At 36.8% G+C, this 15,913-nt stretch overlaps 1 protein-coding gene across 1 annotated transcript in view; it reads right to left on the bottom strand.

Moving 5' to 3' along the window:
* Positions 1 to 1,369: 1,369 nt before the first annotated feature.
* LOC126285306 (probable ATP-dependent RNA helicase DDX52) overlaps positions 1,370 to 15,913 on the bottom strand; it is a 52,803-nt gene continuing 38,259 nt past the window's right edge. The window contains exons 9-13 of the mRNA XM_049984602.1: positions 12,846 to 12,968; positions 9,227 to 9,377; positions 9,066 to 9,141; positions 2,098 to 2,262; positions 1,370 to 1,979 (exon numbers count right to left, since the gene is read on the bottom strand). Coding sequence (XP_049840559.1) covers positions 1,892 to 1,979; positions 2,098 to 2,262; positions 9,066 to 9,141; positions 9,227 to 9,377; positions 12,846 to 12,968 — 603 coding nt within the window. The 3' untranslated portion in view covers positions 1,370 to 1,891. The remainder of the gene's footprint in view (positions 1,980 to 2,097; positions 2,263 to 9,065; positions 9,142 to 9,226; positions 9,378 to 12,845; positions 12,969 to 15,913) is intronic.

The raw sequence follows: 15,913 nt of genomic DNA, 5'->3' as shown, positions 1-15,913 counted from the left end.
ATTCTAGTCATTGTTTCATAACTGGGGTAAGTTTCTGTTTCTTGGTAGGATGATGTCATTGGAGCATCATTTTATTGAACCTTTGCTGCAAAGTTATGGTAGATACAGGCACTTCATCATCCTCCAACACATTCTTAATCACCTGCATCGGTTTTCTGTGGTTTTCCACTACCATTCATCTTATTTCTGTGTCTGTTCTAGGGAATGTAATGCATTTTCGACCATGTTTACCTTTCTACTGCATTTCAAGACTCATTTTTCAATTTGTTGCTCATATTTTGAACCCTGGACAATGAAATTCCTTCCATATGAGCAATACCTTGCTGACTATATTGAAAATGTGACAAGTTCTTTCCTTTACCCGTATCTGTATAGTCACAAGGAAACCATATTCAGAGTTAAGGAACTCATTACGGATTGAAACATGGAATAGATTGCATAAAAATGTCATTAAATACATGAAGTTTGCTAATAGTTGAAAAACTCATGGGTCTTTTGGATATAATTTGTTGTACTTCACTTCCTAAAGGTAATTCTGACGACCACTACTATTCGATATCTCAGAAAATACTAAAGTAACAGTCTGTTGTTGTTAAACAAACAATGTAAGCTATTTACTATTCTACAGTGCTGTAGAAACGATACAACTCATGAATCATTTTTGGTGTACAGTACTTCCAAACCAAGCTTAAAGAATTCCTGAACTACATTGTGAGTGTATTAATTGGCACCCCCATGTACAGTCTGAGCCATTGGGAGGCAAGCAATAGTATCAGAGATGGAGTCCTAGCCTACAGGCAGATAAAAATTGTAACTGTAGCATCTGAGGAGTGGAGCCCAATGCTGTGATCTGTGTGCCATCCTCTCAGGGAGATTTGCAATGGGATCTGTGAACTTTTCGAAATACCCTCATATTAAAGATTAGAATTTAAAAAAATAATTTAAAAATAATTACCAACATTAGGCTCCTTAATTTGTTTGTGATATATCAATGAAATATTTACAATGAAAGTGAGGTGTTAGCTATGTCTAATAGTCACTTGCCGCCTAAATTCGTGAAGCTGACATGTTGGGTCAATATTATGCACTAAAAAGAATTCAATGAATAGAGAACCCAACCCAACATGCAATGACTTCTCTGAAAAGACTGGAGTTACCTGCCTGACAAACCTCCCCCCCCCCCTCCCCCAAATTCTCTCTCTCTCTCTCTCTCTCTCTCTCTCTCTCTCTCTCTCTCTCTCACACACACACACACACACACACACACACACACACACACACACACACAGAGAACTATTTTAGTTAATCATAAGTATATATTAATTCAAAGTAGTCATTATGTGAAATTTTAAATAAAAAAACTACCAACTGTGTTTAAACTCTGCTTTTCTTTCAGTAAATACACGTTTCTGATCACACTTCCATTAATGGACCTTCCAAATCTTATTACATTGTCAAAGCACTGAGTATTCAGAAATTTCTCAACCGCAAACTATTTTCATGGTAGTTACATTGTACTACCTTGTTATTTGAAATTATTTGAAATAAAATGTGGAACACAGGTATAGTGAAATGTAGTATACAATTCATCATGTGATCAACAAATACAGTGCATATTCCTAAATCTCAGTGTTTCATCCACAATACAGTTATCTGAACATAAAACTGAAGCCCAGATGATGAAACTGAGCTTCAATACGTACATTCGCTAAAATGATAGCTGAACTTGTCTGCTGTGTACAGATATTTATTATTTAAAATATCATCTGCCTTTCAGTATCCAAGGTGCAAAGAAAAGCTCTTACAGCAAACACAAAACTGTATTTGTTAACAGATATTACCAACATTGTAACAAATAACTTCGTGCTGTCTATTTACAAATTTATAAACATTAAAGTTTTTGCTTTTTCTGCTTAGATGCTTGTGGTCTATCTTTGTTGCCTTCCTTTTTCTTTCTTTTTATGGCCCGAATCTTCTGTCTGAAACATTAAGAAAGTATTAGTGTAAAAGCTGAAGGTAAAGAATCATCTTTAACATTCAAATACCACTAAATTATAGTCACCATTCAATATATAAAATGTTTAACTCTACACTTACTGCAACTTTTTCTGCTTCTCAATATCACAAAGTGGAACAGTAGATATCCGTTCTCGTTGCGGGGCCTTCTTTTCAAGTTTACGCCGATCCCTTTTACTGGATTTCTTAAGTTTAAGTAGGTATTCTGGTACCTCGCACCCTGAATCTTTGACCATTTGAGCAATGCTGCAAATGAAGGAAGGAAACATCAAACACACAGAGAGAGTCAGTATTCTGGAATCACTAATCTTTGTCTTTAATTAAGTCTGACACTACAAAGTACATTAAATTTTGGCAGTATTTTCAATCGGTTTTTAGGTTTCTTTTATTGTTGATACTGATATTCCAGAGGTATTTATGCCAAGTTTACCCAACAAATTTAACATGTTGTGAAGCTGTTAAAGTATATCAGTCCCTGTTGCGACATGTCATGAAGCTGTCAAGGTATATCAGTCTCTGTGGCAAATGCTGTCACAATATTGGTCAGTTTATCTAAACTGACTAAAATGTAATTTACCAGGATAAAAGGATGGTTATACATGTTCAAGAAATGTAATGTGTACAATGTCTTCAAATAAAGAAACTGTTAGTAAATCCTGCCGATTACAGGCCATGTTTACCCAACAGTACCAACCGGCCACCATGTCATTCTCAGCCCACAGGCATCACTGGATGCGGATATGGAGGGGCATGTGGTCAGCACAATACTCTCCGAGTCGTATGTAAGTTCATGAGACCGAAGCTGCCACTACTCAATCAAGTAGCTCCTCAGTTTGTCTCACAAGGGCCGAGTGCACCCTACTTGCCAACAGCGCTCGTAAAACCCAAATGCTAGCCAGCCCGACAACGCTTAACTTCAGTGATCTGATGGGAACTGGTGTTACTGCTGCGGCAAGGCTGTTGGCAAAGAAACCGTTAGTATAGCACTCTATATGTTGTGGTATGTCTTCAGCCGCAATGATAGGTCAACATTGCAAATGCTTTCAGTGTGAATTTCAGCTTGCTACTGCAATGAAGTGATCCATAGTAATTTGTTCTTGAAGCAGTTTTTCAGCTCAGAAAACAAGTGACATTAACATCATGCAATTGAGCACTTCTAAGTTTTACTGACAACTTGGGCATACCACAAGTGAGAAAATGCAGAAATTCGAGAAGCATATGAAGAGATGGAGAGATGGAGAGAGAGAGAGAGAGAGAGAGAGAGAGAGAGAGAGAGAGAGAGAGAGAGAGAGAGAGAGAGATATGTTTAATGAAGTGTTCATGTCTTGAGACGATTAAGAAATTTTTAGGTAACTGAGAATCTCAAACCTATTATTGTAAGATTTATCAGTACCCAGAGCTGATAAAAATTTCACAAGTGAAGAGATTTGACATGTTTAAATTGCCAGTGAACAGCAAGAATGACTCGGAAACAACAGAAATTGAGTCACACACTGTTCATCAGGTTCTGATAATAGAATTGTGGATGAGGAGAGCATGCACATACAGTGGTTCTAAAACACATTTCCCAGGACAAAAGAACACCTGCATTTATTTTTAGACATATTTAAAAAAAATCTGGAACATCACTGTTTTTATAGAATGAGTCTTCACTGGTTATAAAACACATCGTTTCAAATACAGAAATCATGCGCTAAAGTCACAAATGGTGTATTTCAATTTCACCATGTCAATATAAAATTAAAATATTTGTGTTTTTGATAGATAAGCATTCATTCAGAATCTGTGTCTCAAGAACATATGGTAAAATGCCATGTTTTCTATGAAGTATCTGACTGAGGATAATACTGTTCAGTTTTTAGCAGTAAAAAGTATTAATTTTCCTATTTCAAATTTCCCATGTTTGTAACAAATTTTAATTTGTTGTGAATACTTCCACTGTCATGCAATTAATAGTTAAAAATGTCTGCCCCTGCAGCTGAGTGGTCAGTGAAATTGACTGCCAAGTGGAAGACCTGAGTATGATTCCTGGTTCTGCATGTGATTTTTCGTTGGTGGGAGGACTGGAACGGGGTGCACTCAGCCTCGTGAGGCAAACTGAAGAGCTTCCTGAATGAGTAGTAGAGGTTTCAGGTCTAGAAACTTGACAATGACTGGGGCAGTGGTGTGCTGACCACATGCTCCTCCAAAACCACATCCAATGATGCTACTGGCAGAGGGTGACATGGCAGTCAGTTGGCCCAGAATTATCATGGATACTCTGCAAATCACACTTAAGTGCCTGACAGAGGGTTCACAGAACCATCTTCACAATAATGCTCTATTATTCTGCTCCTGAACGGCATGTAGGAAAAATGACCACCTGTTTCTTTCCATGCGAGTTCTGATTTCCCTTATTTTATTATAATGATCATTTCTCCGTGCATAGGTCAGCATCAACAAAATATTTTTGCTGCTGGATGAGCAAGTTGGTGACTGAAACTTTGTGAGAAGATTTCGCCACGAGAAAAGCCTTTGTTTTAAACTTGTATCATGTCCACGACAGTCTCCCCTATTTCTCCATAATACAAAATGTGCTGCCCGTCTTTGAACTTTCTCAATGTACTCTATTAATCCTATCTGACAAGGCTCCCATGCCACAAAGCAGTACTCCAAAAGAGGACGGACAAGTATAGCGTAGGCAATTTCCTTAGTAGATCTGTTGTATCCTCCAAGTGTTCTGCCAATAAAACACAGTCTGGTTCACCAGTCACACAACATTTTGTATGTGTTCTTTCCAATTTAAGTTGTTCGTAATTGTAATTCCTAAGTATTTTGTTCAATTTACAGCCTTTAGATATGATTGATTATCTTTTTTGTTGTTAAAATAAGAAGCAGTTATTTGTATTAAGATTTATGATCCAATATCTGTTTCATAAATTTCAATTTGTAATACAAATAAGAAGCAAAATAAATGTATCTAAAAGAGTAACTAGTACAAGCATGGTTAGAACTAGGGACTTCATGATTACGGGACACGAATGCTTCACACTCAGCTACAAGTGGCTGTGTTTAAATGCTAGAAACATTTTATACTTGACACTGCTCAGAAATATTCAAAATCAATTTTTTAGTGTTTCTGATAAGTACACTGTACTGCTTTAGGAAATGGATGTGATGACACTGAGCTTCAAATCCTACACAAATGCATAAAATCTGAGAGGGTAGAGCAACCTGTGAGGTCCCTTGTAAGTGGAAAACATGCTGAAATCCTTTCATCAGATAGTCTCCTCCTAGAAAACAATGAAGATGTATTCAGACATGATGTTGCTCTCTTGCTAAACAAGAACATAAAAAATCTGGTGCAAAAGAAGCTCTGTATATTTCCAAGTCATATATCTAAAAACAAAGATGATGTGACTTACCAAACAAAAGTGCTGGCAGGTCGATAGACACAGAAACATACACACAAAATTCAAGCTTTCGCAACCAACGGTTGCTTCTTCAGGAAAGAGGGAAGGAGAGGGAAAGACGAAAGGATGTGGGTTTTAAGGGAGAGGGTAAGGAGTCATTCCAATCCCGGGAGCGGAAAGACTTACCTTAGGGGGGGAAAAGGACAGGTATACGCACACACGCACCCACGCACACACACACACACACACACACACACACACACACACACACACACACACACACACATCCATCCATCCATCCATCCATCCATCCATCCATCCATCCGCACATACACAGACACAAGCAGACATTATAGTTGAAATGAACTGACATGATGTTGCTGTCTTGCAAAATAAGAACATAAAAAATCTGGTGCAAAAGAAGGTTTGTATATTTCTAAGTCATATATATTATACCCACACTGAACAGCAAGTTTTCTATCATAGTCATCCCTGTATATAATGCCAGCAGTAACTCAGAAGATGAAATCGGACAGTTGTGTGGAAACATTAACAAAACAAAAACATCAGAAGAAAACACAACTGCTGGTACTCATGGGACATATCACGGCGGAACGGAAAATACGCAGGATAATCTAAGGATGTTGCCAATATGAATTAGGCAACATAAATGAACACGGCAAACAAATGGTAGATTACCCTACAGCAGAGAATCTGTTTTGTATTAATACTCTGTGCAAGAAACAAATTTTATGGAAGTAGGTTCGGTGAGTCCAGATGGGCAAACCAAGAATTACACTTAATCCTAACTTTTTAAAAAGAGTAGTACGTGAAGATGTGTCTTTACCAAGCAGGTTTGACAGAGGTCATGAGCGTAGACTACTTTAGACAATTTTCAACTTCAAGTGACAGTGCTCAAGATTAGCAAAGAGTGAGATTTCACTCCACAGCCAAAGTGAACTACAGATGCATCACAAATCATTCCATAAAGAACAGATGCCAAGTAACAGATAAGCAAAGCAAATCACAAAAAGACTGTCAAACAAGTAAGCCTTCAGCCAAAACGGCCTTCATCAGAATCAGAATTACAAAAAAAAAAAAAAAAAAAAAAAACCACACACACACACACACACACACACACACACACACGACTACAGTCTCTGGCTGCTGAGATCAGACTACGAGCAACAGTACAAGAAAGGATGTGAGAATATTTGTCTTTGCTGATGACATCATAATATGGGGTAAAATTGAAGACAAAGTACAGATCAGACTCGATGAATGGAAATCTCAGTTCCAGAAACATGATCTCAACATGAGCAAGACCAAGACAGTGGTGAGGACAGTCAACAGAGATGGACAATCAGCAAGTGTAAAACTAGGAGACCACCAACTAGAGGGTGTGGACAGTTTTCCTTACCTTGGAAGTGTAATCTCCAGTGATAATTTAGTCACAAATGAAATCACCAACAGAGTGCAAAAGGATCTGAATTCACCCAACAAGTAATATCACTTTAATGGGATGACTTGATTCCAAAACTGGCCAAACTGATATGTTTAATAGCTATTTCATACCAATACTGACCTATGGTATTGAAACATGTACCCCCAAAAAAAGAGAATCATCAAGGCTGCAAGCATCAGAGATGAAATTTCTTAGATCCACCATCCAGAAGACCAAGATGGACAAGTTAAGGAATGAGGAGGTGAGGATAGAGGCTGGAATAAAGACATCGCTATTAGATCGAACTGGCACATCTAGACTTCGATGATATGGGACTGTGATGGAACCAACCAGAACAGCCAAAATAAATTAGGAGAGAGAGGTGGATGTGGAAAGACCTCAATGAAGACCTCAAACCCGATGGAAGGACTTGATTAAGGGTGGTCTGGTGACCAGAGGATGGGCAGTGGATGATGTTCTCTGTGAACACATGTATTTGGACAGGACGAAGTGGAAGTGGCTCATTACCAGTACCCGGGAAACTTGAACTGTTAAATGATGATGATGATGATGATGATGATGGGAGAATATATATTAAATTGGTGCAGTCAACGAAAGAAAATCATAACATAAAAATTACGAAATTCTGTGAGACTGAGAACAAGAAAGGGCAGATTATCCATATAAGCAAGATACTGCTTGTGCCATAATTTCTACCACTCGCTGTATTCTTTGACTATTGATATCCCACCTGAAGAAAGATCACCACCACAGAAATACTGCAGGAATATGTAAAGTAATGACCACGGAAATAAAAAATGCCATTGTTTATCAGTAACCTGTAAGCCTCTTGAATCATATTTATGAACAAGCAACAATAGGTTGGACCAGATGAACATCTCATATAGCACATGATCCCAATAGTCAAAGAAATCCACTATGGTGATACAGAGTCTTCTATGTTGTTTATCCTAGCTGCAGAAGATGTATTCAAAGGTGAGGATGGGATCACAGAGAGACCCAATCAATGAGCAGTTCTAGAAACACCTACAATTCGTTGACAACATTGTGCTTATGAGTGAAGTATGACTCAAAAGTGCCAGAAAATTGCATCTTTAGAAGTTTATTTGAAGAGGAACATGATAAAAAAAGTTATGAATACAAACTTTCGACTGGTTAAAAGTGATGACAAACTTACTGTAGTCACCTCCAAATATATCTGCTTTGACCATAAAATTCTGCGATGACAAACCAACCAAACAGCAGAAATTCCATGAATTGAGTTATGCATCATTCAGAAATCTTCTATGCATTCTGGTCAAAAAGGAAGTTCCGAAGAACAAAAAATCAAAAGTGTAAAATACCAGTATTCTACCAGCAACATATTCATGGCAACTACTCAAACTTAGAAAAAAAAAAAAAAAAAAAAAAAAAAAAAAGAAAAAAAAATACTGAGAGTTCCAGGTATGGGGACGAGGAATATGCCATGAAAAGCTGCTGATAAATTAATGGGGGAGGGTGAGGCAATGTCTCGCAATAACAACTTTTCTTTCCTCATGACTGAGACATACTAGGCAATGGGCATAATAATATTCATAGAATTGACACACTTTGAAATACTATGCACTTTAAAATTTGTGATTTATAAAGCTCAATAAAATTAAATTACATTGATAGGTTAAAAACAGAATTCCCTGAAATTTGCCCGACTTTTCCAGATGAAATGTAATTGTATGAGAATTCCAGGTTTTCCAGACAAATTAACTCCCTGCATCTTAGAGCCTGCAAACATTGCTTCTGACAACAGAGAATGTTCATAATTTATGAAGTGCACAAAGAACAATAGAGAAACAGAATCAGGCATCAGCCTCAGGAAAAAACATCAGGAATGAGTCCTTCACAAGTAGAAATAGCTGATTACTCAATAGAATTACTATGTTGAAATGGCAATGGTCTTCCAACAGAGCCAGGAAAGAAGCCGACATTTGGAGCAATAACATGATTTATTGCAGATCTCACAGACACAAAGGAAGCATTGGAAGAGCCTAAATGAGATGACTTGATTATATTAAGAGGACTGGTGGAACATCATGGTACTTGATGGAGCAGAAGTGGAAGAAAATTGAAGAGTTCATTCAGCAATGAATGTTGTCCTATTTGGCTGATGCTAATGAATGTGCAAACTAGTTAAAGAAATGTATGTTGGAAGTTACCTTCGGAGATTCACTGTATCGCTTTCTGTGAAAAATGTGATTGCTTTCCCTGGATTTCCAGCTCTCCCAGTTCTACCTGAAACCAAAAAGTAGACAATAGTATTCATAGAAGCAATAAAAAAGGCATAACTTCATTTTTAAAAAAGCAAATAAAAACTTACCTATCCGATGTATGTAGGAGATGACACTAGGAGGAAAGTCATAATTGATGACTAAGTTTACTCCTTTGAAATCAATACCTCGTCCCATTAGTTCTGTGCAGATAAGGACCCAAATATCCCCTCTTCGGAAGCTTTGTACAACATTGTCCCTCTGTAAGAAAAAAATATTATCTACCTAAATACAGATGTGAAAAAGGGATCTCAAAAGGGAGCACTCAATATAGCAACAGTAGACTCACAGCAGTGAATGTCAAACATTGTTCACTTATTGGGATAAATGCTTTTATTTACTAATTAAAAAATGAGAACCTGTGGTGTCTTTTGAGAGACAGGAAACTGAGCTTTTCCAATTGTAAATCCCTGCCCAGCTGTGTACAGTCTATGCATCGTGATGAACTGAAGTCTGAGAACAGTGGCAACAAGATTTCTCCAGACTGTATTTCATGTCCAAATAATATATGCAATGTACCATCCTACTGTGAAAAGAGGACACATAGACTGCATATGTTCTACATTTTTTTCTGTAAGCCACAATTCTCATCACCACTGGGTAGTTGCATGCAGCAAAACATACACACATCCAGTAGTATGACATATATTAGTACATAAATACAGAAAAGATGGATACACTACTTTTATGTGGAAACAAGTGTGACAACAGCAGAGCAGCTGTGCATGGAACTATTTTCCAACAGTCTTCATGTTATTTTATATCCATGACCCCTGACAGAAGACTAATGCACTTCACTGCACGTGCCTAACCCCAGTTGTCAGTCTCAACCTGAATCCCCACACATTAATAACTTTTACCATCTTTTCATTTCTCATTAATTTTTTTTTTCTGGATCCAGTTGTTCTATCCAGGTACACATGCCATTATATGAGTGCTGAATTGCATGACCAACATCTAATGAGACTACAGAGCCTATACTTGGACACAACAGTAGCCAATCAGGAAGTGTGGGAGAGTAGGCATAAGAAGCTTCTGAAATACACACTCAGATTTTAGCTTAGATGAAGAGAGTCTAAGCAGACATTGTTTATGTTCCACGTGTTGTACGATAATGTCAAATGTTGGAATTGACTTCTGGAAATATTGTCGATACTCATCTGAACATATGTATGACCGTGAGTACAAATGATGAAATTTTCAATTTTTCTGTCCATTAACATTTCTTGGGTGGACAGGCCATCTACATAACCTTGTCTTTGGTACCCAGTGATGTAAGAGATAACATCCAACAGTGCTCTTTTCTAAATACATTTCTACACAAGTATTTACAAACAACTTTACACTAAACACTGACAACCCGTGTTTACAGTGTAAAATGTTTTAATTCTGTGGCCAAGAGACAATTGGCAGTAGCAGTATAATAAAGTACTGAACTTTTTGACTACTAATCAGTAACGCTGAACTTCTCACATGCTATGCTTCAATTTTTATTGTAAAAGATACATAAATAACAGTGAGTAGTCTAACAACTCTTCCAGTAACTACTGCTTAGTTAGATCTCTCTTGGTTTCTCTGCTTAATTATTATTGTCACAGTCTAACAGTCTCTTTTATTTATTATTAAGAGTGTAATCAGATGCACACAATTTGAATTATCAATCTGGTTTGTATCTCTTCCACAGGAACAATTACAAAAAATATGATAATTCAACTGACTGACCTATATTATTTTCTGTTCTTCCATGAGTATGTCATCTTATATACATGGAATTAATGTACGGTGAACCTGAAAGATTTAGTTACTTCTTCAGAACATGAAACATCATAAAGTCTCTTATCAAAGTTTATCGTCACACTTTTTCTATAACGATAACCAGTTTTGTTCCATTACAGAGCATCTTGACACCAACTACTGTCGGACTACTGTTGGTGTCAAGATGTTCTGTAATGGAACAAAACTGGTTATCGTTATAGAAAAAGTGTGACGATAAACTTTGATAAGAGACTTTATGATGTTTCATGTTCTGAAGAAGTAACTAAATCTTTCAGGTTCACTGTACAATAATTCCATGTATATAAGATGCCATACTTTTCATGGAAGAATAGAAAATAATATAGGTCAATCAGTTTTTTGTAATTGTTCCTGTGGAAGAGATACAAACCAGATTGCTAATTCAAATTGTGTGCATCTGATTACACTCTTAATAATAAATAAAACAGACTGTTAGACTGTGACAATAATAATTAAGCAGAGAAACCAAGAGAGATCTAACTAAGCAGTTCAAGAACTGCATACTGTATACACTAGACACTTATCTCATATCTACCACCAACAGGTATTTCTGTCTGGTTATCTTGAACGTATAGCACAAAAATTCCTTCGACTGTCGGACAATGTACTGCTTGCCAATAGGCCATGCAATGAGAAAACAATTGAGGTCAATAATTTACTGAGATATTTTGCAATCCAGTGGTGATACTTCCTTTAGGTCCTAAGATAGATGTGAAATGGGAATACAGGCTACAGCAAGGTGTGCAGTATACTGCTGCATCCATTTTCAATAAGCTACACAAGAATTCAAAAATCTTAGCAATAATCCATGCACTTTCAAATCCAAACTGAAGAGTTTCCTCATGGGTCACTCCTACTATTCTGTCGAGGAGTTTTTTGAAAAAATAAGCTGATTCCTGTGTTATATTGTTGATTTACATAAACTTATGGCTTGTCGTTTTTTGGGTTCATAAAGATTTTATTTTATCTGTTATTATTTTTATGTAGTAATCTCATCTACTGACACATTCCATGAGCTTGGAGACTTGCTCAATTTGATCCTACACAACTAGACATGTACAATAAAAAAAGCAATGGTTGTCAATTCCAAGATTACTCTACATGAGAAGAACACTATCTCTTGTCACAATTAGCTGTCTGGAAAGTGGAAAATGAATACACAGGCTTGAAGCAGAAAGTACAGATGGAGTTAAGAAAGCCAAAACATGCCTTTTGTGAGCAAATCCCAAAATCATGTACACAAGAATTTACAAAGACACAGTAGAAAAGTCAGACTTCAAAGGTGAGGAAATAATACCTAAGGTGAAACACTGAAAATTTTTAAGTGCCTATACTGAAGAGAATTTAAACAGGAAACACAATACTCTTGAACTTTCCCTTGACAACTCCTTTTATTTCACATAAGGATTTCTGTTTGTGTAACATGAATACAAAATGACTCGTATCACATCATTATGACAAATCGCACAAACGATCAGTGGAACATGAAAAAATCTATCTAATCAACTTCTACAACAATCATTTGGATTTGGTGAGAGCCTGGGAAGAAACTGATACTGATCTTGTTGAAGGAAACCTACTGGGATTCACCTGAAATTATTTTGGAAAAACAAGGCAAAAGTAAACTGGCCATCCCTTCCCAACAAGCTTCTAGCACTTTAAGCTCTGCAACATCTTACACTACAGAATAGGCCAACACTGTTTTTTGTTTGATTACTGTTCAACAATGCACAGAACTGACGAACAACTCTGACACTATCATTTGAATTCCATCAGCCTTTTTCTACAATATGGTGAATTTCATTCTAAAGTAATCATATTTAGTAACATACAATAAATGGTATTCTCTCTATCTAAAACAACTTGTCTACTCACCTGCAGCTGCGTTCTGTCTGCATGTATAACATCAACATTGATCCCATCATAAAGCAATTCATTAAACAATTCTTTGGCTCTTTCTTTTGTTTGGACAAAAACCAGCACGGGTGGAGTAAGTCCCTTAAACAAAAAACATTTTAAATCGAGTAAGTTATTTTCCATAAACAGAGGATGTTATTCATTTCTACTTACATGATAACAAATGTCTCACATGCAATTATTTCAGTGCCATGAAACTAAGATGAGCTTACAAAACTCTAATAGAAAGTTTGTGGCTGACAAAATCATTATGAAACTTTTGTTGCTGTGGTCTTCGATCCAAAAGACGGGTTTGAAGCAGATCTCAGGTCAGTTTATCCTGTGCGGACCTCGTCATCTCTGCGCATCTACTGCAACCTACATCCATGTAATCTTGTAGTCAAACTTTAGTCCCCACTACAATTTCCATCTCTCATACTTCCCTTCATTATGAAATTGACTACTTATCCATATATCACTATGCCTGCTATGAAGTGATCTTTCCTTATAGTGGAGTTGTGCCATACATCTTTTTCTTCCCAATTCAATTCAGCACCTTTTCATCAGTTAGTCGATATTAGCCAGGATTCTTTTGTACCACCAAATGTCAAAAATTTAAATTCTGTTCTCATCTGTATTGCTTATCATCCACATTGCACTTCTGCAAATGGAACTGATGAGGGGACTTTACAGACTGGCCATTTCGACTTTCTTCATACTAACAAAATTTGTCAGTCATTGCTCAGACATGAATTTCCCAAACTAGTGTCACACAAGTCTAAAAACAGTATCACCTTTGAAGATTAAAACAGTTCTGGGCACTGTTAAATATAAAACATTTGTACTTATTACTGTAGTTTTCAATTACTAAGTGCCTAGCAGAGCAGTCTTGCGATCAGAAAGTCAATGGTTCAAATCTCATTAGTAGGAACATCTTTCTTTTACTTTTATTTAAATTTATATTTATTTAGAAATAGAAATGTTAATAAACAAATACTGACTCATATTTTTTTAATTTTTAATTAGGTACTAATTGCATGAAAATGCCAGTATTCCCAGAAAATTAAAAGTTTGTGCTAAAATCCAAAATGTCCAAAGCTTTCACATATAATGTTCATCTTTTTTGCGCGTGTTACAGTTTAAGATACATCACAGAAATGTGGCAGTAAAATTTGTTTAATACTAACATAAATCTCTGATATTCTGGACTCAAAATTCTTTTAAATAGCTCGTCATCAAAGAGATGATTTTTAAATGAGAGTCAAACATTCTACGGTTTAAGAAATTCATCATAAATTCTCGCACATAGTTCATCTTGTCGAAAAGGACACTTATTTTGAAAATAATGCTTTTCAAACCAAAATTCACAATATTTCCCACGACCTGTTAGAAATAGATTTGTTCCAGCAGTTGGCAGAGAGCATCAGATAAGAGGCGTCACCGCGCTTGTGCAGCTACGATGACATAGGAAGCCCGTATGATTGTACGTGTAACACATTAAAAGTTCTTACATTATGCCATAAAAGAAACAAGACATCAGAGTGTCGGGCCGGCTTCTGTGGCCGGGTGGTTCAGGGCGCTTCAGTCCGGAACCGCTCTGTTGCTATGGTTGCAGGTTCGAATCCTGCCTCGAGCATGGCTGTGTGTGATGTCCTTAGGATAGTTAGGTTTAAGTAGTTCTAAGTCTAGGGGACTGATGACCTCAGATGTTAAGTCCCATAGTGCTTAAAGCCATTTGAACCACGAGTGTCGGAATTTTGTGAACCATATTAAAACGCATAATTCGCCTTAAAGTGCACATTCATATGTCCAGATTTCCAATGAAGTAGGCCTCAACCTGATATTAAGCTTCTCAGTGTGGTTTTCGGGATGTTAATTTTCTTGATGTACTACTACTGCATTACCTCATGTTTAGTTCTTTATTATGGCAATGCCATACGTGCTAGAATATGAAAACATGGGCTTGAAATGCAGTGGACTGTTGAAACTAGCCAATAGTGTGGAATTGAATGCTTCATTTCAATTAAATTGACTGCCTTGGAGGGAAAGATTAATAAAAAGCAAATGTCTGTAGCAAACTGACAAATATATCTTCATTGTTCTGCAATGCAATTAATGCTTGACAGTCAGATAGTTGGAAATAAAGTAAAATCTGAAACTAATAACATATTTTAGCCTCCCGTAATTATGTGAATGTGTTTTAATTCGTTTGATAGCTCTCAGCCAAAAAGATCTTTTTGCTTTCATTTGACATGAGAGCAGTAAATAAAGAGGAAACAGCAAAATCACTAAATGTAAACACGGGTCACGTGGAGACTACAACCCCCCTCCCCCACTATAACACAGACTTCTCTGCACATCAGCCCCTGATCTATGATCTTTCTGAACTGGGGCAATACTAAATAGTGGAACCCCCTCCCCTAACGCCCCTCCTCACACGACCGTTTGATATACGATGTCAAAAATTTAAAAGGAAACTACTTTACAAAAATATGTTCATTTTGTATTTGTAGTACACATCTTTCTGAAGAGTCTGATACATAAAACATATATCTCCAAGGAACTGTAAGACATGTTATTTGGTCTTAAGCATGCCAAGTGCCACACTCTTCACACACCATTCTTCTATCGCACATCACTGTATTTCACTCTGTGGAATTCAAACATGTATATTTTGTAATGGATGCCATAAAACTATATTGAGGACAGTAGAAATTGAAACGTCTTGTGGTGCCTCTCCTGCTCCCAGTCAGCCGGCTTGACATCCTGCCCCTCTTAAAGAAAATCTCGCAGTTAATACTGGATAGGATTATTTGTAACCAGGAGAACAAGAACTCTTCAGAAAATTTGCACTCTTTATTGCCTATTAACTAATAACTTGCTGTTGTGTGTGACATAAAATTAAATATAGGATACATAAAATCAGTAAAGACAAGAGACAAGCAAGACAGTAAACATTTCTTCAATCCTTAGGTCCTAGAGTTTTCTTCTCTCTAACCTGGCTACAGCTTTACATGGCATGCTTTCCTTTCTGCGAAAGAATCTAT

The sequence above is a fragment of the Schistocerca gregaria genome, chromosome 8 (assembly GCF_023897955.1).
Source record: "Schistocerca gregaria isolate iqSchGreg1 chromosome 8, iqSchGreg1.2, whole genome shotgun sequence".
In the NCBI taxonomy this organism is placed as follows: Eukaryota; Metazoa; Arthropoda; class Insecta; order Orthoptera; family Acrididae; genus Schistocerca; species Schistocerca gregaria.
This window is presented reverse-complemented; position numbering and strand designations above follow the sequence as displayed.